The sequence below is a fragment of the Thamnophis sirtalis genome, unplaced genomic scaffold (assembly GCF_051295495.1).
Source record: "Thamnophis sirtalis isolate CommonGarterSnake01/CBP01778 unplaced genomic scaffold, rThaSir2_p1.2 scaffold_7, whole genome shotgun sequence".
Classification (NCBI taxonomy): domain Eukaryota; kingdom Metazoa; phylum Chordata; class Lepidosauria; order Squamata; family Natricidae; genus Thamnophis; species Thamnophis sirtalis.
The window spans coordinates 45,866,464-45,888,992 of NW_028261387.1; the positions used below are offsets into that span (position 1 = coordinate 45,866,464).

At 41.5% G+C, this 22,529-nt stretch overlaps 2 protein-coding genes and 1 long non-coding RNA gene across 9 annotated transcripts in view; 2 read left to right on the forward strand and 1 right to left on the reverse strand.

Moving 5' to 3' along the window:
* Positions 1–3,255, forward strand: part of MAPK13 (mitogen-activated protein kinase 13) — a 31,949-nt gene extending 28,694 nt beyond the window's left edge. For both annotated transcript variants that reach the window (XM_014053871.2, XM_087719909.1), the window contains 2 exons: positions 30–206; positions 2,183–3,255. In XM_014053871.2, coding sequence (XP_013909346.1) covers positions 30–206; positions 2,183–2,262 — 257 coding nt within the window. In that variant the 3' untranslated portion in view covers positions 2,263–3,255. The remainder of the gene's footprint in view (positions 1–29; positions 207–2,182) is intronic.
* LOC148044633 (uncharacterized) lies at positions 3,243–7,143 on the reverse strand. 2 transcript variants are annotated; one of them, XR_015697304.1, is made up of 2 exons: positions 6,691–7,143; positions 3,243–4,139 (listed from the first exon to the last, which is right to left on the reverse strand). It is a non-coding gene; the product is annotated as an uncharacterized LOC148044633 (long non-coding RNA). The 2 variants fall into 2 exon arrangements; XR_015697303.1 differs by lacking the exon at positions 6,691–7,143 and adding an exon at positions 5,371–6,248.
* The window catches only part of BRPF3 (bromodomain and PHD finger containing 3), a 48,815-nt gene continuing 32,922 nt past the window's right edge, over positions 6,637–22,529 (forward strand). For 2 of the 5 annotated variants that reach the window (XM_014053874.2, XM_087719907.1), the window contains exon 1: positions 7,206–7,402. The gene's annotated coding sequence lies outside the window, so the exon portion shown is untranslated. Of the gene's footprint in view, positions 6,733–7,205; positions 7,403–7,972; positions 8,396–22,529 lie in introns of those variants that run through there. The other 3 variants (XM_087719906.1, XM_087719908.1, XM_014053872.2) reach the window with 3 other exon arrangements.

Consider the following 22,529-nt stretch of genomic DNA (forward strand, 5'->3'; position numbering starts at 1 on the left):
TTTTACAATATTTATATCTTTCCTTGCAGCCGTGGACTTGCTCGACAAAATGTTGCAGCTCGATGTAGAAAAACGACTCACGGCAACCCAAGCTCTGGCCCATTCCTACTTTGATCCATTCAGAGATATTGAGGAAGAGACAGAAGCCCAGCACTCCTATGATGATTCCACAGGGAGTACAAAGCTTTCAATAAATGAATGGAGAAGTAAGTCCATCTGGACAGTTTTTATATATCTTTGCCCTTAGTGCAAACCTCATCACAGTTAATGAACCTGGTCCACCAATTCCTGAACACATAATAACTAGCTATATTAATGTTGAATACAATCTGAAGTACAGGTTCTCTCCAAAGTAGATAAAATTCATAACTAGGAGTATAGACTGCAACTTGGCCTACACAAATACTAATTAAAGAAAAATATGTAGGTACCTCCCCCACTCTTTTTCACCACTGTTAGTTACTCCATAATTCATTGGGTAAGGAGAAAACAAAAATTCAGCATACTTTAATATGGTAGCATCACTACACTGCATTTTGTTGTCACCATGTTGAAGGACACTTAACCAACCAACAGATTTCTCATTTTAGGTTTAAAACTGAGTGTCAAGCAGAAGCACTTGCAAAATACGTCTCCTAAAGAATAAAGACCAGGGACTATTAAAAAGGGGGAAAGAAAAACAAAAACAATGAGTAATGGAAGGAATACCTACTTTCTAAAGACACCACTAAATTATATGCCAGAAGCAGCTCAGATCTCACCCAATTTTTTAAAAAACTCCTATTAGACTTAGGAATTTTGTGGAGAAGAGGACATGATGGTTATTGGCCAGAAGTGGTATTCAGCAGCTTCTGACTACTTCTGGAGAAACAGTAGCGGAAATTTTGAGTAGTTGGGAGAACCCGTAAATACCACCTCTGACTAGCCCCACCCCCATCTATTCTGTGCCTCCTGAGTCCCAACTAATTGGGAGGGAATTGGTATTTTGCAGTAAACTTCCCCTGGATTGGGGAGGGAATGGAGATTTTACAGTAACATTTCCCTGGAGTGGGGTAGGAATAGAGATTTTACAGTATCCTTCCCCTACCACGCCCACCAAGCCATGCCCACAGAACGGATAGTAATTTTTTTTTTAATCCCACCACTGTTATGGGCCCTGTTGACAACTACAGCATGTTAAATTTCATGTATGGAAAGAATATAGTTAAGAACTGGTTAGTGATATCTTTCTAGCAATTAGAAAAGGAAATGATAGAAAAAATATTGGGAATTTATGGATAAACCACACTTGGAGTACTCCTCACATAATAGAACATTTAATAATGTTAAAAATTAAATAACCCTAATTGTTTAAGCCTGGGATTATGTAGAAAAAAGTGAATCTATTAGATAAAAGTAAAAGCCATCTGGTAATGGCCTAGTTTTAATGATAAGTTAAAAACTTAAAGAAGCAGATATGTATTTATAATCCTTTCCTATGAAATCTTAATAAAAGCAGGGAACAGCCCACCTTGCAGTGGGTATATTCATGGGTATATGATATGGAATGACAAGCTAGAACAGACTCATTTATACTGAAGAGATGAACTGATAAATCTAACAAATTGATGTTTAACAATGACAGGTCCATTTTTTTTACTCCGCATCTAATTATTAAGTATTAACATATCGGAAGCATTTCTTAGTCATGTATTGCCTGTTATCTTCAGAGTGGCAGTCAAAGCAGTATAAGTCTAATATACAATTCAATATAGTGGGTTCATAAACGTATAACATTTAAATTAGGTTTTAAAAAGCTGCTAGCAAACTAAATCCCTACTTAATAAAAGTAACATATACCACCACCTATAATAATGTTCTTAAATATCATTTAAATAAAGCAGGAGAAATTACCTATCTCTTCGTGAAATTCAATAGAATTGGATACTACCAGTAGCAAGAATTGGTCTTTTACAACCTTTTAAAAAACTGAAGTCTTTAGGAAGGCCTATGTAAGATGAAGTGTTGCCATCTGTTACTATTGTTTTTGTTGCTGTTTAAAAATTATGCTGGGATAGCAACAGTTATATTCAGCTGCATTCAATGCTCCATTCCTTATAGTTTACTAAAATGTGCTCAGTGTGCCTTTATTGTTTGAACAAAAATGTGCTTACATTTATGTAAATTTTGCTTATCTTTAAAGGGCATATTTACAGTGAAATACTGACATTCAGCCCAATTGCTCGGAAAGATTCGAAGAGGAGAAGTGGAATGACCTTATAGATTCTTGTATGTCTAGTGCTGATCGACCTTTCCAATGATACACAACCATCGGTGTTTTGATCTTAAAGAAGAGTAAATATAAATCAGGATGAAAAAGGCCATATACATATAGCACAATAATAGTGAATCAACAGAGGTCAACTTTGCTCTGAACATCAGAGTGATATAACAACCCTGAGTGCACAAGTCAAGGTGATTCTCATTAAATCTCTTTGTGATAAAATGTGATGGCTGTGTTTTTGTTTTTCTTGTACTTTTTGTAACTGGTTCCATAAATTTGGTCTAAAAAATTAAAGTAAATGTTTCTACAAGTGAATAAAATCTTCCTTTCTCTTAATATCTCCTATTAAATAAAAACGCATAATGTTTCAAAAAAGAAAAATATTTATATAATAAAGGAACAGTTGCAAAGAGCAGTTACATTATGTTCCTTGTGATTCATTCTGAATAAATATTTTACATTTGAAACAGATCTCTCACTTCTTAATGGCCTTAAATTAGCCATATAGGTTGCAAATAGGAAGTATTTACATTTTTAAGCATTCATAATTCCCATCTAGCATGATTTTCACCAGTATCCCAGTATGTTTCTTTACAAATGTTAACTATTTGTGATTTGGGATATGTGTGTGTGCGCATGCCACATGTTCATTTCCCCACACATGCAATACACACATATACACAGCATTTACAATTTAAGATAAAAAGCGGAAGAAATGAATAGCCTGTTGGATTAGATTTGACTTATTTGGCAATGTTTAGTACTTTAAAATGATTGAAATGTATAATGCAAGGAAATGAATGGTGCTTTCATATTACTGTAATTCTCAGAAGCATTTTATGACAATCCATGTTTATTTTCACTTTTGCCAATTTGAAATGTTAAGAAAAAAAATTAAAATCAAACTGTACTATATCTTGTAATCAAAAGTCTCCTCACCCCGCATTTTTTTCGGAAATGTGGAAGATTCCATTAAAAAAACTTTCAAAACATTTTATTATTCTTATGAACACTTTGTTCTATTATCACAGTGAGCAATATATTTCAGTTGAAATCTTGCAATTTTTGTTCTCCTTCCAAGTATCTTTTATTACTGATTTATAAGAGTTTCAGAAATAGAAAAAATGATTCTAAATTGAGATGTTCCAATAATTGCAAATAGTTGCATTGAACTATTGCATCGAAATTTAGCAGCTTTCAACCTGTTGCATTTGTCATATTTGTGTACTGACAAGATAACAAAACTCTAGGAACATTCATCTTGTGCTGCTGTAAAGTACATGATTTCCAAATACAGTAGGCACTAATTATTTACATTGTGCAGCTAATGTATTGTTTTTATTATTTTGCTTGTGCCATCAAGTCAGTGTTGACCTTTAGCAATCTCATATATAGAAGTTCTCCAGCACGCTCTATTTCCCATTTTGCCCATTTTATCTTCTGAAGCTGCATCCATTGCCACCGAAATGGATTCCATCCACTTTGTCTTCTTACTTTTTCTTCCACCTTTCTCAGTATTAGACTCCTCCAAAGAGCCAGGTCTATCTCCAAGTGGTGTTCTTTAGTATAGCAATTCAAGCATGGAACCTCCATTTGAGTTCAGATATTATTTTGGAAGTTTTGTTTTTCGATTCCTAATATCATCTTTAGTTTTATTACAGCTCCTTGTAGAGGTCAATATAACTTCTGCACAGCAACTTTCATTTTTAGATATTCCATCTGATAATGTACACATGGTATTATATAGGCTTGTTGGAAAACTCTGTTAATAATGGAATCATTCAAAAACTGGTAAGTTTTTCTCCAGATCCATTTCTGTTTCTTAGGCAAATGTTTTCAGATTTTCTTTTTTACCATTTTCAATTCTGGCATTCATCTGCAATAGAAGCACACCTTACATATTTTCTTGGTGTCAGATTGAACCTGACCATAAAACACATCTCAACCTTCTCTTCTACATCAGTGATTGGAACATAAACATAGATAACTATCACGATAGAGCTGTCTGTGAAGTCTGATATTATTCAGCCAGTGACTGCATTGTACTCAAATAGTTCTTGCTCCATTCTTCCTATTAAAGCAACACTTGATCTTTGTACCCTGAGTAGTAAACTGAATTGTCCATTTTCTGATGCCTAAAATGTCACTATGAAGCCAATTCACTTCATCTTTCACTGTGTTGAACTTTCCCATGTTTATGCTTGTGTTCGATTCCCACTTTAATATTGCTGTAGCTTTGGGTTTTCTTTTTCTGCACGATAATAAGCCAACACAGCAACTAGATTGTTCCTAAGGCTTTCATCTAACCATGCCACAAACACTGGTGGTAGTGGTAGTACTCCAAAAGAGCCTCAGTGCTTCTTTGAGAACATATTCAGTGCCATCTGGCCCAAGCTCAAAATTCAGCATAGAATTACATTATCTCTGTCCTTTATTGATTAACTATAGTAGTTTACCATTGCTTTCTTTTATGCAATACAAAATGCCTTTGCCATTGTCACTAAAGTGATCAACCAGCTCAAGTGGCCTGACACAGCTACTTATTTGCTTTCTCATTTTTTATGAATTTGTTAGGAATCTATATTCATAATGTATACTCCTGGTGCTTTTTGCTCATCTCTCAAGGACACCTACCACCAGCACACAATGAGGAAGCAGGACTCAAGTGATGTATTAATTCTACTCTTCACAAAACAATTATCACGTTGGCAGTAAAATTACCTGAGTTGCAACTAATCTTACTTTTTTTTCTCTCCAGAAATTATTTGGAATATTTCTCTGAACTCTTTTGTTCTACTCTGTATTTGGAACTCAAAATTATCCCTTTTTGATACCTAATTTTAGTTTTACTTATATCAACCCATTATTAACAGAAAATAAGTATTAACAATTATTAGCTGCTATCAAGGAATCCAAATTATGCTATTGCATGAGTGGAAAATTTTCTTAATGTGTACTTCCAAATCTGTTTCAGAGCATTGGAAGCAAATCATTCCAAACCTGTTATCAGATTTAAATTTTTGGACTGGCATTGAGGTAATAAGTTTAACTCTCAGCCACTGAAGCTCATTGGTTGATATGGAGCATTTGCTATCAACACATCCTACCTCAGAGGGTGATTGCTGGGAGGAAAATAGAAGGCTAGAGCACATCCTATATGGTGTGCCTTTTATAAACTCTTGCACAAAAGGTGGAATATCATTCTAGTAAATAAATAATACAGGTGAGAGTAGTACAGCAACAAATAACAAGGTTGTTATTTAGTTTTAAAGCAACATTAAATTGTATGCATTTCATAAAAATGCAAAGCTCAAAAGAACAGGAACATTTTAAACAAATTCGAGGTTATGATAAAACAAACTTAATCAGAATTATATATATTAAAACAGTAGAGAAAATCTAAACTATAAGTTAAATTTCTAAATTGCCTGAGTGCAAGTTTTGGATAGTTGGGTATCCATATTTACTTCACTACAGCCTGACTGAGAATACTTCCCATCCTATAATAGCAGCTGGCTTTTAAGGCAGTGCATTTTCATTTTGAATCTGCATTCAATAATAGCATGAGTAATTTTAGTCAATTGATTATACTATGCCTGTAATAAAGGTATAATCATGTTGGTGAGCAAACTATGTAACAATTTCAATTTATCATTTTATGCAGTAGCTTGCTAATAAGAGCATAAGAATGAGTACCCAAAGTTCTTCCTCTTCCTTCTACTTAGCATTCATGAATTGAGCACCACTGAAATGAAACATTTTTAAAAATATGAATCACACAGTGTATACTATCTGGGTTCTTTATGTCACTAGCTAACTCATACAATATTTGGAATCCTTGTAATAGCATATGGCTGTAATTTATTTATTTTAACTGTAATAATTAGCAATGGGGAAAAAGTTCTGTACAACATATGTGACATAAAAGCCAAAATCCAGCCTCTTCACAAATCAAATGAAAATTCAAACAGCACAGCAGTACACATCTTTCTATTTCCCTGTACCTGAATGGTATAATCCAGGACTGTCACCTTCAACCTGGTGTTTTCCAATATATATATAAAAATTTTAATCTAATCTAATATATATATATATATATATATATATATATATATAGATAGATAGATAGATAGATAGATAGATAGATAGATAGATAGATAGATAGATAGATAGATAAAAATGCCAATGAGTGTATAGGGGTGGGGGGAGAGACACTTTTGGAGCAGATTGAGGAGGCTGGCTCAGACCCAAATTCTTTAAATTTATGAGAAACAGCCCACTTATTACAGCGTGGCACCTAATATTAACATCACGTGTAGTTCACCAGGCTATATTCAGACACTTGTCATTTTGCTGGGCAGGGCCTCCCAAAGCATAAGCCTGCAGCAAATTGCACACATGCTCCAATCTACATATGGGATACACACGTTCTTACACGGAAGTGACTCTCCCTGTAGGAATTGGATCAGGTATGAACAAGCTCTTCAGTTGCTGCCTCAGAATCATCCCCAGCACTTTTTCCTCCCTGCATATCGCCAGAATTCAACTTAGTCCCCGAACCGGCCTCCTGAGGCAGCCAGTTTCAAGAATTACCCCCACCCCACCCCCCCAAGTGTGTCTGTCAGCCGCCACCACACAGGGTTCATTAGCCTATCTCGGTCACTCCCCCCCACCCCCTCCCGTCCCACCGCTGCCCCCCAGGCCTTCCCAATTCTATGTCCGGAGAGGAAAAGCGGGGGGGGGGCGGTCCTTGTCGGGGGGGCCGAGAAAGAGCCGAGCGCGGCTGCAGCCCCTTCCCTCGCCGCCTCCTTCCCTCCCTCCCCCACTTTCCTCTCCATCGTTTGGCCGGGCTGCGCTCCTGCTTTTTTTTTTTTTGCCGCCGCCGCCGCCTCCATCTTGCCTTTCCTCGCTCCCTCCCCCCCCCCCGCAACAGGAGCCGGAGCCGCGGCGGAGGCACTGAGGCAAGAGGCAGCGGGGCCGAGCGGGTTGGGAGTCGCGGGCATGAAGGGGCGGCGCTGAAGAGATACGGGCTGAGCCGACATCTTGTACCCCCCCCTCTACCCTTTGCCGACGGTGCCATTCCGAGCGCCCCGCGGAAAGCCAGGGGTCCCCGCGGAGGAGAACAAGGAGGCGGCCCAGGCAAGTAGAGTCAAGATCTCCCTCCCTCCATGCCGCCGCAGTCGCAACCTCCTTCCCCTTCCCTTCCTCACGGTCCCCCTAGGATCGCATGAAGGTGACCGGCTTGGGCGGGAGCTGGGTGACAGAATTAGAAAGGCCTGGAACCCTCCGAGATGCGGGGCAGGGATCCTTCCACAACGCCTTATACCGAATTTGAGGGGGAAAGGGAGAGCAACTGAGATCGCGGGGGGAAGAGGGAAACCTCTCCCCGCCATCTTGTTTGCCCTCATAACCGGGACATCTTTGGCCACGCCCACCTTCCCTTTCATCATTGGTCGAGGCAGGGACACGTCGCTCCTGTTTGGAACCGGGAGGATGCGACTGATTCCATTGACGGGTGATGGACAGCGCCGCTTTCCAATCCGAACATGGTTACGGATGATTCCTTTACCTGCTATGCAATTAGTGTAGGGATTTCCTCCTCCCCTCCCCCCTCCCAGGCCTTGGAGACATTGATAAATTCATATTCAGGCCTACTTTTTCTCCTCCTTTCCCCTTCCACCCCTTTAATCCCTCTCCCCCATGCTTTTGCTTTTTTTTTTTAATCTGTGGAAGGAAGTGAGGCTGGCTGGAGCCTTGAGAGATCAAAATTGTTGCCTTGTCGGTCACGTGACAAGAGCCTCCCTTGCAAGAGGGTTAATAATTAAGACCGTTCCCCTGGGAAAGTATTTTCCGTGCAGGGGCCTGGGGGAATTTTTTGGTTAAGACCCGATACTTGACGTCGTGCAATGCCTCGTTCGGTGGAAAAAGCTTTGCGTAGAACCCAAATTCCGCTCAGGGGATTCAGGGTTGGCAGGATTCTACCAAGACAGCTTTTTCTAGATATAGCGATGCCTTAAATCCAGCGTTACACGCTTCTGCTGCCTGATACCAGTTAATTGCTAGAGAATCACTACTGTGTTGAAGGAATCGAGAAAGCCTTGGCGGAATTCATGGCTGCCCTGCAGTGTTCAGGTAACAGAATAGAATAGAATTAGGAATTAAGAATTAGAGTAGAAAACAGAACTGGAAGGTACCTTGGAGGTCTTCTAGTCCAAACCCCTGCTTAGGCAGGAAACTATACCAGTGGTTCCCAACGTGGGGCCCAGGTCCCACAGGGGGACAATTTTATTTTTAATGGGGGCCATTTGAACCGTATTTAAACTAAGTTAATGGCCTTTTAGGCTTCCTCCGAGTGAGTAGAGTTCAGTTTTTGAGTAAAGTAAAAATTATATGTGGAGGGGGGGGGGTGTCAAGATTTTAGAGATGCTTAGGTGGGGCATGGCCAAAAAAATGTTGGGAACCACTGCTTTGTACCATTTCAGGCAAATGGTTATCTAATCTCTTCTTAAAAACTTCCAGTGTTGGAGCATTCACAACTTCTTGAGGCAAGTTGTTCCAATGATTAATTGTTTTAACTGTCAGGAAATTTCGCTTTAGTTCTAGATTGTTGCTCTCCTTGGAAGTACAGGGTAGAATTACATGAGTCTTGGAAAAGATGCACAGAGATGACAGAAAAGCTTTTATGCGTTACCTTGAATATAAATGGCTGGTAGAATGGAAATGTCAGTTTAGGCTTACTTTCAATCTTTCTGTAGAATTGTGGAGAGAAAGGTTTGGGATATACTTTAGAGATCATCTACACCGACCCTCTGCAAGAATGCACCATTACAGGATCTCACATGGATAACCATCCAGTTAATTAAATATGGCAACAGTATAATGTTCCTCAGACATGAAAACCACCCCCCCACCCCCCGGTTGAAGTAGTGAAAACCCTTCCACTGGAATATATATTCATCAGTGTTCAATTTCTTCTGAGGCACTAATGAATGTATTCCAGTGGAAGGGTTTAAATGCATAAGGCATTTCAAAAACAAAGTGGAACAGAGTGCATAAGCACAATTCTTTTCGTAACTCTGTGCATGCAATGCTTTGATTGGTTTTGTCTGGTGCAGAAAAATCTTGCTGTGAAAGTTTAGCCTTAATGTCTGATTCATTGGCTTCATTGATACTTCATTCTAAATCCAAGAATTTTTTCTTTAGTTTTGACTTAAATCTGTTGCACAAACAGATATTATAATGGCTAAGGCAGGCATGACTATAGTCAACTGCATTATACAAATCATAATATATTGGGAAATATGAATCCTGTCATCTACATATTTGACCAATTAGTTCAAAACAATTCTCCACTTCTTCCCCCTTCCTTTGTTGGTCCCATATATTACATGTCCTAATGCTTTAGTAACTGTAAACACAGGAATGACAGATTTTCTATATCATGGTATCCAGATCCAAACATCTGTTTCCTCCCTTAGCTGCCTGTTTCCTTGTTGCTAGTACAACACAATTCCAGTCTTATAGCTGTAATAAGAATGTACATGCTGCTGTCTTAATCCCCATGTCTAGCTTTTGGGCCTGAGTTATAAAACAGAGGCTTAGTAAGCCATTTAAACCCACCAGATTTGCAGTATCTAGAACTGAAAAGTATTGGTTTCAAATTCTGCTTTCTACAAATCCCAAAAGGTGGGTTTTTTTGTGGCAATATGTCAACTTTTACCCATTGATGAACAAGCTGTACAATACAAAGGAAGGGGAGTGTGAAGTGTTTGAAAATGGTTTCATTAGTCCTAGGTAAATTGGCATTAGCAAATATTATCATATCTTAATTAAAATCTGGAAGGAAAGCTAGGAGGCTGATAAAATTGCTTGAAAGGGAGTTTTTCATTTAGTAGATTGCTTATTAAATGGAAAATATAATATTCAACTGTAAATCAAATATTGCAACTTAAAGCATCTGTTTATTAATGTATTTAGTATTTGTATAACCTCACTTTTTGTTTTCATATTATTGTTATTAAGCTTGGACATGCTTTTACTAGCCCTTAAATTGTAATATTTATATAATTAAATAGATGAAGTTTTCCCTAACAATTTTCTCTCCATATCTGGGAATATTTAAATGAGAGAAACAGTACAATATGGGGTGACAGAGAAGAAATATAACTCTATAAACCTCTATAACATTAGATCTATACTGTTTGAGAAGTAAATGTTACATAGATTTTAGGCCTGGTATGAGAAAGAATAAAAGCTCACTGGCCCCCAAAGAGGCAAAATACACTGGCACTTTACCTTCTCTGAACCTTCGCTTATCTGCAAGGCCCTATATAAATAATCTTTAATGTGATTTATAAGCAGTCACATCCAAAGTGTAGAAGAATAAAACAACCAGATTTCAGAATTCACCTTAGAGATAAAACTAAAGTTGCATACACAAAAATCTGAGCCTTGTTTTTAGTTATATTTTATGTGCTGGCTGTGGAATTCTGGGATACAGATACTATACAGTTTAATTGCCAATATTGGGAAATACTGAACTAGAAGATTCAAATTTCTAAGATCTGAAATGCATGATTAGATGCAATGTTAGATATTAAAGTAATTAATAGCTATTGTAGGCTACTTGAACACTGTGGAGTCCTTGATGAGCTACAGATATTCTCTGCTGTTATTGGGTTTGGTACACAGATAATGGGAATTTAAAACTTTTCCTCATGCTATGAAATTGTTAAAAATCACATGCATATTGGCACAGAAATGTCAATTGTTATCTCTGCAAACTATTCCCAGGACCAGTGGTTACTCTGGAAAGGAGACTCTTCCCTCCTATTTGCATGGCTGTATTTGGGATCCTACTGTAGCTGTAGTTCTAGAAATCAAAGAAAGTATATATTTAATATTATGTTTAGTTTGACCAACTGAGTACACACATTCTGATGATTGGAGCCATGGAGAACACTCCCCCTTTCACAAAAATAGGCAGTCAAAAGAGGCTATTAAGGTGCTTTTATTTAGCATTATTTAGCATAATATTTTCCATCAGCAATGGAAAAACTTTATTCTGCTAACTGTAAAAAGCAGTGCAACAACAGTACATAAGGGTACACAGAGTAGGAAGGGACCTTAGAGGTCTTTTAATCCAACCCCTGCTCATGCAGGAAATCCTATGTCATTCCAGACAAATGGCTACTCAGTCTTTTCTTAAAAACCTCCAGTGACAAACCAAACACAACTTCTGGAGCCAAGCTATTCCACTGGTTAATTTTTCTTGCTATCAGGGAATTTATCCTTAGTTCTAGGTTGGTATCTCTTTGATAAGTTTCTATTTGTTACTTTTTGTCCTGTCCTCAGGTGCTTTGAAAAATAGGTTTACCCCCTGTTCTCTGTGACATCCTCTCAAATATTGGAAGACTGCTATCATGTCACTCCTAGTCCTTTTCTTCGTTAAACTACCGGTAGAAACATCCAGTTCCTGTAACCATTCATCATATGTTTTAGCCTCCAGCCCCAATCTTTGTTACTCTTCTCTGCATCCTTTCTCAACATATTTTTTCTACCATGGTGGTCAAAACTCGATGCAGGTGTGATCTTGCCAAAGTAGCATAAAGCAGTACTAACACTTCATGGGATCTTGATACTGTCCCTCGGTTGATGCAACCTAGGACCGCATTGGTTTTTAGCCGCTGCAACATGGTCATATTTAAGTGTTGTACACTAGGACTCCTAGATCCCTCTCGCAATTACTGCTGTTGAACCACGTACCATCTACACTATAGCTGTGCATTTGGTTTATCTTGCCTAAGTGTAAAACCTTACTTTACTCGCCACTGAATTGCATTTTGTTGGATAGGGCCCAGTGTTTAGGTGCTGATGCACTGTCTATCTTCTAAAGTGTTGGCTACTCCCCTTCCCCCCAGCTTGGTGTTGTCTGCAAATTTGATGAATTTCCCTTCTATCCTCTCATCTAAATCATGTATGAAAAAAATTGAATACTGGGCCTAAGACAGAAATGTGGGGCACCCCACTGCATGTAGATGTAGTTCCATTGAGGACTACATGTTAAGTGCAGTTGGTCAGCCAGTTGTGAATCCATTTGGTGGTAAACTGAAAAATCCCACATTTTTCTAATGTATCAAGAAGTAGGTTATGGTCTACTTTATCAAATCCTTACTATGTCTGCAGCATTTCTCTGGTCCACTAATTTGTCACTTTGCCAAAGATTGCAATAAGGTTTGTCTGGCATAATCTGTTTTTAACAAAGCCATGTTGACTTTTAGTAATAGCTTTGCTTGTTTCTGAATCATCCTTGAGCAGTTTTGCTATTAACTTCTAATTTTATATTTCCAGAATTATAAAAGAGAGAAAAGACAATTAGTTCTTTGTTCACAGCAAATTATGGGAGCTCCTTGGTCCAAGTTAATAACATCTCTGTATATTATGAAGCTCATGTGCACGACTAGATTATGAATGCTTTCTAAAGACATGGATTGATCATCATTCATGATTTTTTTCCTCCTTTTTATGGGACCTTATGCCTTTTTATGGGACTTTTTTCCATGATGAAGAAGTCTTGGAAAAATAAATGGTTAGTAACTATTTTGTAAACCTTTACTTGGACGAATAAAGAAATTTCCTGAACAAAAAAAATGTTTTCAGTCAGCCATTCACAATTTGATGCCACTAGTATTATAATTCTCAGAGTTTCTGGAAATCACCTGATACCAGTAGGTAATGCTGCTCTTACGTTATGCCTTTCCCCTCCTCCACTTCTTTGCATGCTTTCACTTTTCTTATTTGCATTTGCTTTCCATTTCCCCTTTTCCTTCTTTAACAGAAACTTTAAAGGATACATTCCTTTGCTGTATCTTCTGTATAAATAAAAATCTTGTGACACCATAAAGAGTAACAAAATCATTTTCACATTAGCTTTCATGGATCAGAACTCATATCATCAAGCCATGGAATATAGCCCTGTAAGAAGCACATTAGAACTCTATGAAGCTTCAGTTTGATCAAAATACCCAATTAAATCATGTAATCAGCTTAATGCATCTCATTGGATACATTTGAATTCATACAGCTATGATGGATTTTATGCATCAAATCTTGGACAGTTCTTACATCCCCTCTATAAAATACTCTGTCATGATAGGAATGAAGGGAGAAATGTAAAATGGAAAAATTGCTTTGGAGTCTTTGAAGCTTTATAGTCCTTCCTTCAGTAAAGCAGAATATTGGTTTCTTAGAAATGTTGCTTTTAAGCAATGAGATATTACATTTAACTACTCAATAACTAAACTGCTTGACTAATGGCTGGGAGTTTTGTCCCCCCCCCCCCCCCTTACACATAGGACCAGGCATTTCTTCATCTTTCAGAATCTTGTGTTGAACCTGATACTTAAATTGCTGGCATTCACAAATTTATACTACTGCAGTCTTCATTTTGGGAATGAGCTGTAGTCAGCTGTGATTTATCATCTATACTTGGCTTAATAAATCATAGTTCATTTGGCTTTTCACAGTAGCTACAAATTCCACACTGGCATGTATAACCCATCACTGCTTAAATTCAGGCCTTGTGGTTTAATTTATGTACTTTTGCCGTTTTCTCTCAGAATGTTCAAGTATTAGAAAACTTGCACATGATTTTGTGATACGTTAGTAGTTCTTAATAAGGATGTTATCCAGCTCTGTATTTTGTAGTTTTTGAAGCATCATCACTGTGCTTTTAAATCTAAAATCAATTATATATAACATGAATACATCTAGCAAAAACACCAACCAATATTTTAGCATGTGCAGAGAATTATAGGGCTTGAGGGGACCTTGGAGGTTATGTAGTTCTACTCTCTGTTCTGTTCAGGATCCCTTACAGCACCTCCGATAGATGAACATCCAATCTCTGAAGAATTGCAGCAAAAGAGAATTCACCACTTCATGTGGCAGTCTGTTCCAGTAGCAGTCAACTCATGTTACTGGGAGATTTATCCTAATGTGTAGCCGGAAAGCTATTCCTTAAAGTTTTAACCCATTCTTCTGGTTCTGCCCTCTGGAGCAATAATATAATAGCAATAGCACTTAGACTTTTATACCGCTTCACAGTGCTTTACAGCCCTCTTTAAGCAGTTTACAGAGTCAGCATATTGCCCCCAACAATCTGGATCCTCATTTTACCCACCTCAAAAGGATGGAAGGCTGAGTCAACCTTGAGCTGATGAGTCTCGAACTTCCAAACTGCTGGAAGCTGGCAATCAGCAGAAGTAGCCTGCAGTACTGTATTCTAACCACCGCACCACCACAGCTCTAAAAAATAATTCTACTCCTCTTTGTGTGAAAGTAATGTTATAGCCCTCTGGAATAGGATCCAGTCCTAATGATATTCTGGAAATCCTTAAAATTATTGGGTTCTCCCAAGTTTTGTGCTAAGTTAGCTGTGGTGCTTGTCTCTTTGGGGTTTTCCTTTTTTAACATGAAATGTGGTTAGTTGGATGTCTCAGATTCTTCCTCTATTGTTTTTCTGCTTTTAAATGGCAAAATATCCAGAGTAATTCTGGAGTTGGGTAACTTTCAAATGAAATGAACAGGCTGCTATCATATCACCTCTCAATCTTTTTGTAGGCTAAGCATCTCCAGATCCTTTAAGTGTTCCTCATAGGGTTTGTATTCTACACCCTCCAACATCTTGATACCCTTTCTCTGAAGTCAATCCAATTTGTCACAATTGCTTTTGAAGGACAATGATGTGGATTTGCAGTCCTGTTAATGCATGCCAAGATAATATTTGCTGTTTAGCAGCTGCCTCATACTCCTGGTACATGTTTAATGTATGATCAATAAGGTCACCCTGCTCCACTCTATTGCATTGTGTAGTGTTCATTTTGGCCGATTGCGCAAGTCTATATCGTTTGGATCTTGTTTCACTAAAGTATTAACTATGATTCCCAGTTTGCCCTCATCTGCAAACTAGCACAAACCAAGTATATAGTTTGTGTATAGCTGAATTCAGAAGACAAATATTGTACTTATAACTATGCTTCCCTCTCTTTCCATCTGGCTTGAAGCCTCCCACAGAGGTGGTATGCTGCCAGTTCACATCGGTTCAGGTGAACCAGTAGTGGCAGTGGCGCAAGGCTCCAACTACCCACCCTGATGTCATCACAGACCTTCTGTGTATGCCCTCCCACTACCTAACCGGTAGTGAAGAGAATAGGATACCATTACTGGCCTCCCACCCCACTTTTTCTGGAAGTTGCCTAATTTTATTGTTTTATTTGTTTCCTATATAATTTGATTGCTTATTAGTAACCTATGACTATCACTAAGTGTTGTATCTTATGATTCTTGATGAATGTATTCTATTTTATTTTTCTTCATGTACACTGAGAGCATATGCACCAAAGACAAATTCCTTGTGTATCCAATCACACTTGGCCAATAAAGAATTCTATTCTATTCTACTATTCTATTCTATTCTATTTGCTAAGATAGGAAGAAGAAGAAGAAAGAAAAGTGCTTTGGCCTCCCTTACTAATCTCCTGTTTCATGTTTGCTTATTTGATGAAATAATTCAATCATTGAATTCTCAGCAACACTATTTTTTTATTCCTTAGAATTATTTTTTGTTCAGTAATATAGGTGGACTATACCCCAGAGATCTGAGTGTGGAGTTTAAAGAATGTACTATAAATATCTTTTAATTTGAAATTTATGAATTTATCTGCTCCCTTTACTATATATTGAACAGATTTTAGGTCATTCTTCAGTATTATAGTCAGAGTAATATGAAATGCTATAGATCATTGTTATTTTCTTCCTAGTGTTTTCCCGCAAGTGTAGGGTCAACTTTTTTTGAATCAACTGAATATTGATCTATTGATTACAATGGGGTTTGATCGACTGGCTTGTCGCCCGAGCATGATATCATTGGCTGAGAGGGAATGACTGGCCCCAAGTTACTCAGCTGGCTTTATGGCTAAAGAAGGGCTAGAATTCAGTCTTCCAGTTTTCAGCCTGATAACCACTAATACAAACTGACTATCCTGTAGGATAATAAAAATAAATAAATAAATCACGGAAAACAGCAACAGCACAGAAAAGCTAATGTAATTAATTTTTTTGAATAAGATTTGATCAGTCAGTCATATTCCTTGCTAGACTAAGTTTAATTGTGAGAATTGATTACTAGGTACTAGTTGAATATTAGAAACCGAATGCTGAGAATTTCATTTATTTTTCTAAATTTTTTATTCTTCACTATGAAATGATATTGTAGTGTTATTACTTTCTGTTGGGAGTATTTTTGTGTATTCACTTAAATGTATGAGGCTTGAATCAGTGGTGGGATTCAATTTTTTTTACTACTGGTTCTGTGGCCGTGGCATGACTTGGTGGGCATGGCTTGGTGAGTGTGGCAGGGAAAGGATACTGTAAAATCTCCATTCCCAGTCCAGTCCAGGGGAAGGATACTGCAAAATCCCCATATCCTCTGATCAGCTGGGACTTGGGAGGCAGAGAAAAGATAGGGCCAGGGCCAGTCACAAATTACTCAAAATTTATGCTACCAGTTCTCCAGAACTGGTCAGAACCTGCTAAATACCACTTCTGCCTTGAACGTGAGAATTAGGTACTATATAACGTGGAATACAGAAAGTCATTATTGCTAATCCAAATCTACTTTATAAAATTATTTTGAAATTGAAATGCTTTGAGTTATATGCATGCAATTAAGTAATATATTATTGATTGCCCTACCCTCTGCTCTTGAAGCAGTTATCTTTGTAGTTGTCTGAAATACTGAAAGATGAGTTACATATTAGTGAGCTTAGGGAATTACATAATAGCTTTTGATATTTTTGGGCCAAGGAATGGGAAAAAATCTATATTTTATTTATTAGACAAATACTGTATATCCCTTTTATGCATTACATTAAATACCATCGAAGATTTGGAGTTTTCAAGTAACAGAAATTAATAGTACAGATAAAATCTAACAAACACATACAGAATAAAAATAAGACCAACAGCACAGCCCCAAGGAAGTAGAAAGATCTAGAAAAACATTAACATTGTGTTTAAAAATTAACAGCCATAGAATTTGAGGGATGCCCTATTATTATTTGCTTGAAGCATTCTGAGAAAGATATTTAAAATAATTTAACAATCTCAAACAATTTTTCTCATAATTTGTTCTTCACTCTGGTAATTTTAACACTAAGTCATTGAATTGGTTCCGCAAATAGATGGAAGCTGTTAAATAGCACAGAACACTTAGATAACACAATGGCCATCCTTATTAATAATTTCATTCTGTTTTGAATACAGTATCTCTGTCCACGTCAGATTTTTATTGGAATATCCATATAAGTGATAAAAGATGTCCCATATGCTTAAGGTTACATTGACCCAAATGATAATACCAGCTCCAAGAGCACTCCCAAGTGATAAATAATTTGTTAGGGAGAATCCAAACTCCTGGTTAAAATTTACTTAACCGGGCAGAGTAACTAAATGGCTTGGATAGAGCATTGTTTGCATTTATTTTAAGCATTATTTGTTGAACAAGTGATATTGGCTTGGTTTACACAATGCTAAGTCATATTAACTAAACCACTTTGTATAACATATTACATAAGTGCTTAGTGCACCATATAAACAGCTATTCCATGTTGCCTGAAGTAGTTTAAAGCTTTATTATATGGCTATCAGATCTAGGCTTCAAAAATCTGAATATTATTAGAGCATCTAAAGAAATTGCTAAGGAAAAAGAAGCTATTTCTTGCCGATCAAATTATCTGATTTTTGCATGTGCACATCTAGGATTTAGAGAGATTTTAGAGAGATTTATTAATATTTGTAGGCCGCCCTTTTCCCTGAGGGGACTCAGGGCGGCTCACATAAAACCAGGGAGGGGGAAATACAGACATTGACATAAAAACATATAATAAAATAGTAAACAACATACTTGTTGTTTATTTTCCAGAATGGGAGGAGGGAATGGTCACACGTGGGTTTTATCACAGCCTGATTGGTCCAAGGCTGAGAGGAAATCTATAAATACCGGTGCCTGTCCATTGCTAGCCCAGATTCTCTCTCAGCCTGGTCCAAGCTGTAGAGTAGTTGGATAGGTTCTGTTTGTTTTCTCCTTTTGGGTGAGTTCTATTCAATCTGATTCCTATTTGGCTAATTGGGCACTTTAAATTTAAATTCTAAATTGATCTGCTGCGGCCCCAAGGGACAGATCTCTGCCTCGGGCGGCTGGGGGAGAGCCCAGTGGGGCACTAGTCTCCCCCCCGCAGGCCAGGAACCTTTGCCCGTCCCCGGGTGCGGGGGTGCGGTTCCATTCAAACTGCTTCGTTCAAACTACTTGAAGGGGCTGTTTTTTTGCAGCATTCAAACTGCTTCGTTCAAACTACTTGAAGAGGCTGTGTTTTTGCAGCAGGAAAGTGAAAGAGAAACTTAAGCCTCGAGGCTCCAGCGTGCAGATCGCTCCGGAGGGGGCCCCTCGCTGCAGGCTTCCTTTGTTTGTGTTGCCGGGGAGACAGAGCAGGGGGGGAGAGCGGCTCTCCCTGCTCAATTTAAAGTGAAGCCGGCTAGAAAAGGCCTGGCTGGGCTGCTGGTGATTATTTCCAGCCCTTTTCTCCCGCGCACGGAGTTCCGGTGGCCATTTTGGAGGCTGCCACGTGCTTGAGGCCTTGCCTTTATTGACGGGCCTAGTGCGGCCTAGTGAGAGGCCTTGAGCCTAGGTCTCCCCACAGGCTTCAGGCCCTGGTCTCAGGTGGGACTTTGGAGGCCGATTCCTGCTCCTTTCGTCAGACACGTGAGTGGGGCATGGACGAGGGAGCGGAGATTCCCCAGGGGCAAGGGGCAGGCCCTACTGGGAGTGAGGAGGCCTTGGATCAGGAGGTGGGGAGGGGGGCTCCCCCTCAGAGATCCCTTTCTTCAAGGCGCCCCTCCAGTTCTGTCTCTAGGGATGAGGCAGCTCGCCATAGGGCGCTGGAAAGGACCTTTGCCAGGGCAGAAAGGCAGGCCCAGTCCTCCAAGCCTTTATCTAGGGACAGATCCAGGTCCCCTGTTAGGCCCATTTCAGAAAGGTCTCTACTTAGAGGTTTTAGCCCGGCTTCTTCATGCAGCTCCCCTGGTAGGTCGCAGGCCTTCTCCAGGAGGGGGCGTTCTCCATCCCCCATAGATGATCCTCTGGAGGGCACGTCCAGAGGCCCCTGTTCCCCCCAAAGGTTGGCCCCTCAGGGTCCTGCTTCTACTTTTGGGGATGTGGAGGATCTGGATAATCTCCCTGAAGGGATTAAGAGGCTTATTTCGGCAGCCATCACTCGGGGCATTGCCCAGCGGGACAAAGGCTCCCTTTACTCTAGGCATGGGGGGCTGAACAGGGCTCAGTTTCGGGCTTCCTCCCCTTCCATGATCAGTGAGGCTTCCTTCCTGGGTGGGGGGGAGTTACCCCAGGAGATGGGATTCTCAGATGATGAGAATACCACTGTTTCGGAGGAGCCTTCTTCTAAGGTCCTATTTATGCCCGCCTTGTTTAAAGTTCTCTTGGATAAGGCGAGGCACACCACCAAGGTTGGAACTGGGGATCCCTCTGTGCCCCCCCCAAGGGATCCCGACATGGTCATGTTCTCTGCCACGGCCACCAACAAGGAAGAGATCCCTGCCCCTCCCTTGTTCCTAGAGGTTCTGACCGACCAGTGGGCTAAACCTTCCACTTTCTCTTCTCCAGGTAGTACCGACCGTCGGCATTATAACATGGAGCAAACCTTTGCTCAGGCCATTCAGCTCCCGACGGTTGACACCCCTGTGGCCGCATTGGTGTCCTCCTCCCCGGTGGTGTCGGGCGATGCGGCAGATAAGATGAAGCCGGAGGATAAGCGCGCAGAGCTTACGTTGCGGAAGAACTTCAACGCCACAGCGTGGGCCATTAAGGCGGCGGCCTCGGCTTCCTACTTTAATCGTGCCACGGTCATGTGGCTCAAGAAGCTGCAGGCACGCATTCCCATACAGGAGGACCGGATCCATCAGGATCTGGTCAAGATTCTGGCGGCGTGTCAGTTTTCAGCTGACGCGACCTTGGACACGGTCAAGTTTGCTTCTAGCGCCCTGGCCACCTCGGTCACCTCCCGTAGGCTCCTGTGGTTGCGCCATTGGCAAATGGACAACAAAGCGAAATGGGATTTGGCGGCTGCCCCCTTCAAGGGGTCCGATCTCTTCGGGGAGGCTCTTACTCGCATCCTCGTGGAGGATAAGGACAAGAAGAAGGTCCTACCCTCCACGGCTAAGAAGGCCGAGAACAAGTCTCGTCCCTTCCGTAGGCAACGATATAGGGCCCCTAGCTTCGGCTATAACCAGCGCTTCTCTTCTTTCTCTTCTGACAGGCATTTCTTGGGGCAGCCCTTCCAGGACAGGAGCCGTTTCCAGGGCCAGGCTCGGCGGCCCTTTCGGGGGGGAGGCGGCCGTCCCTTCCGCAGGGGGAAGTGACTCGAACCCGAGTCATCCCATCGGCGGCCGCCTCGCTCTTTATGCGGACCGGTGGGACGACATCACGTCGGACGCCTGGGTTCGAGCCACGGTTCGTTACGGGCTCAGGTTAGAATTTCTCTCCACTCCTCCAAATCTCTTTCGGTCGTTCCCTCCATCTCGGAGTCGAGAGCGCCGCCGCCTGATGAGTCAGGCGATCGCCCACCTCCTCGAAATCCATGCGGTGGAGGCGGTTCCCGCAGGGGAACGGGGCCGGGGCCACTACTCAAATCTCTTCGTGGTCCCGAAGAGCACGGGGGGTTGGAGAGCAATTCTAGACCTCAAGCGCCTGAACAGGTTTCTGGTCTACAGGCGGTTCAAAATGTCATCGCTCAAGTCCATCCTTCAGGGCATCAGGAAAGGCGATTTCCTGGCCTCCGTGGATCTCACGGAGGCCTATCTTCATATTCCCATCCTGCCCGTTCATCGCCGGTTCTTGAGGTTCTCCCACGGGCCCCACCATTACCAGTACAGGGCTCTTCCCTTCGGCCTGGCCTCGGCCCCGAGGACCTTCACAAAGGTCCTGGCGGCTCTGGCGGCCCATCTGAGATCGGTCCCGGTCCGCCTCCAATGTTATTTAGACGATGTCTTGCTTCAGGCGGGCTCCCTGTCTCAGGCCGTTTCAGATCTTCAGATTACCATTCGAAGCCTCCAGGCCCTGGGGTTCTCGGTAAACTTCGAAAAGAGCCATCTCACTCCCTCCACTCGCATTCTGCATCTGGGGACAGTCATAGATTCCAAGTTGGGGGAGGTGCGTCTGTCTCAGGAGAGGCAGGTCAGCCTCTGTCGGCTGGCAGAGAGCGTTCGCACAAAGCGCTCCGTTTCCATCCTCTCTCTGTCGCAGTTATTGGGCAAGATGGTCTCTTGCATAGGGATTGTCCCGTGGGCCAGACTCCATCTTCGGCCCCTTCAATGGGAGCTTATCCCCTATCAGAGGGGACGAATGAGCAATTCCCTTCGGACTCTCCGCATCTCGACGGGAGTCCGTGCATCCCTGGTGTGGTGGCTCTCCCCGGCCATCCAGCGGGGGTGTCTGTTCTGGGAGCCGAACAGGGTGACCGTCACCACGGACGCGAGTCTGTTCGGGTGGGGGGCCCTGGTGGGCTCTCGGATGGCTCAGGGCAGATGGACGGCCTCGGACCTCCGTCACAACATCAATTGGCTGGAACTGAAGGCCGCGCGTCTGGCTCTGAGTCACTTTCACTCCTCGGTGGAAGGGAGCCACGTTCTCCTCCTGACGGACAATGTGGCCACCAAGGCGCACATCAATCGTCAGGGCGGGACCCACTCGAGAGCCCTCTGGCTGGAGGCTCTGCGATTGGGGTCGTGGGCGGAGAAACACTTACAGTCCCTGGTGGCGGAGCACATCTCGGGACTCTCCAACGTCCAGGCGGACTGGCTCAGTCGAGCAACTCTGGACAACGGCGAGTGGCAACTCCACCCGTCGCTGTTCCGGGAGATCTGTCGTCGGTTCGGGTCCCCCCGGGTGGACCTGTTTGCGTCTCCCGAGAACACACAACTCCCGTGTTCTTCACCCGTTTCCAATCCAGCTCGGCAGAGGGCACGGATGCCCTCAGGAGCCGGTGGCCCCCGGGCCTTCTCTATGCCTTTCCCCCCATTCCACTCATCCCGGGGACCGTCAGGAAGGTGGTGACGGAAAGGGCCCTGGTCATTCTGGTGGCCCCGTTTTGGCCCAGGAGACCCTGGTTTGCGGACCTGGTTCAGCTGTCAGTGA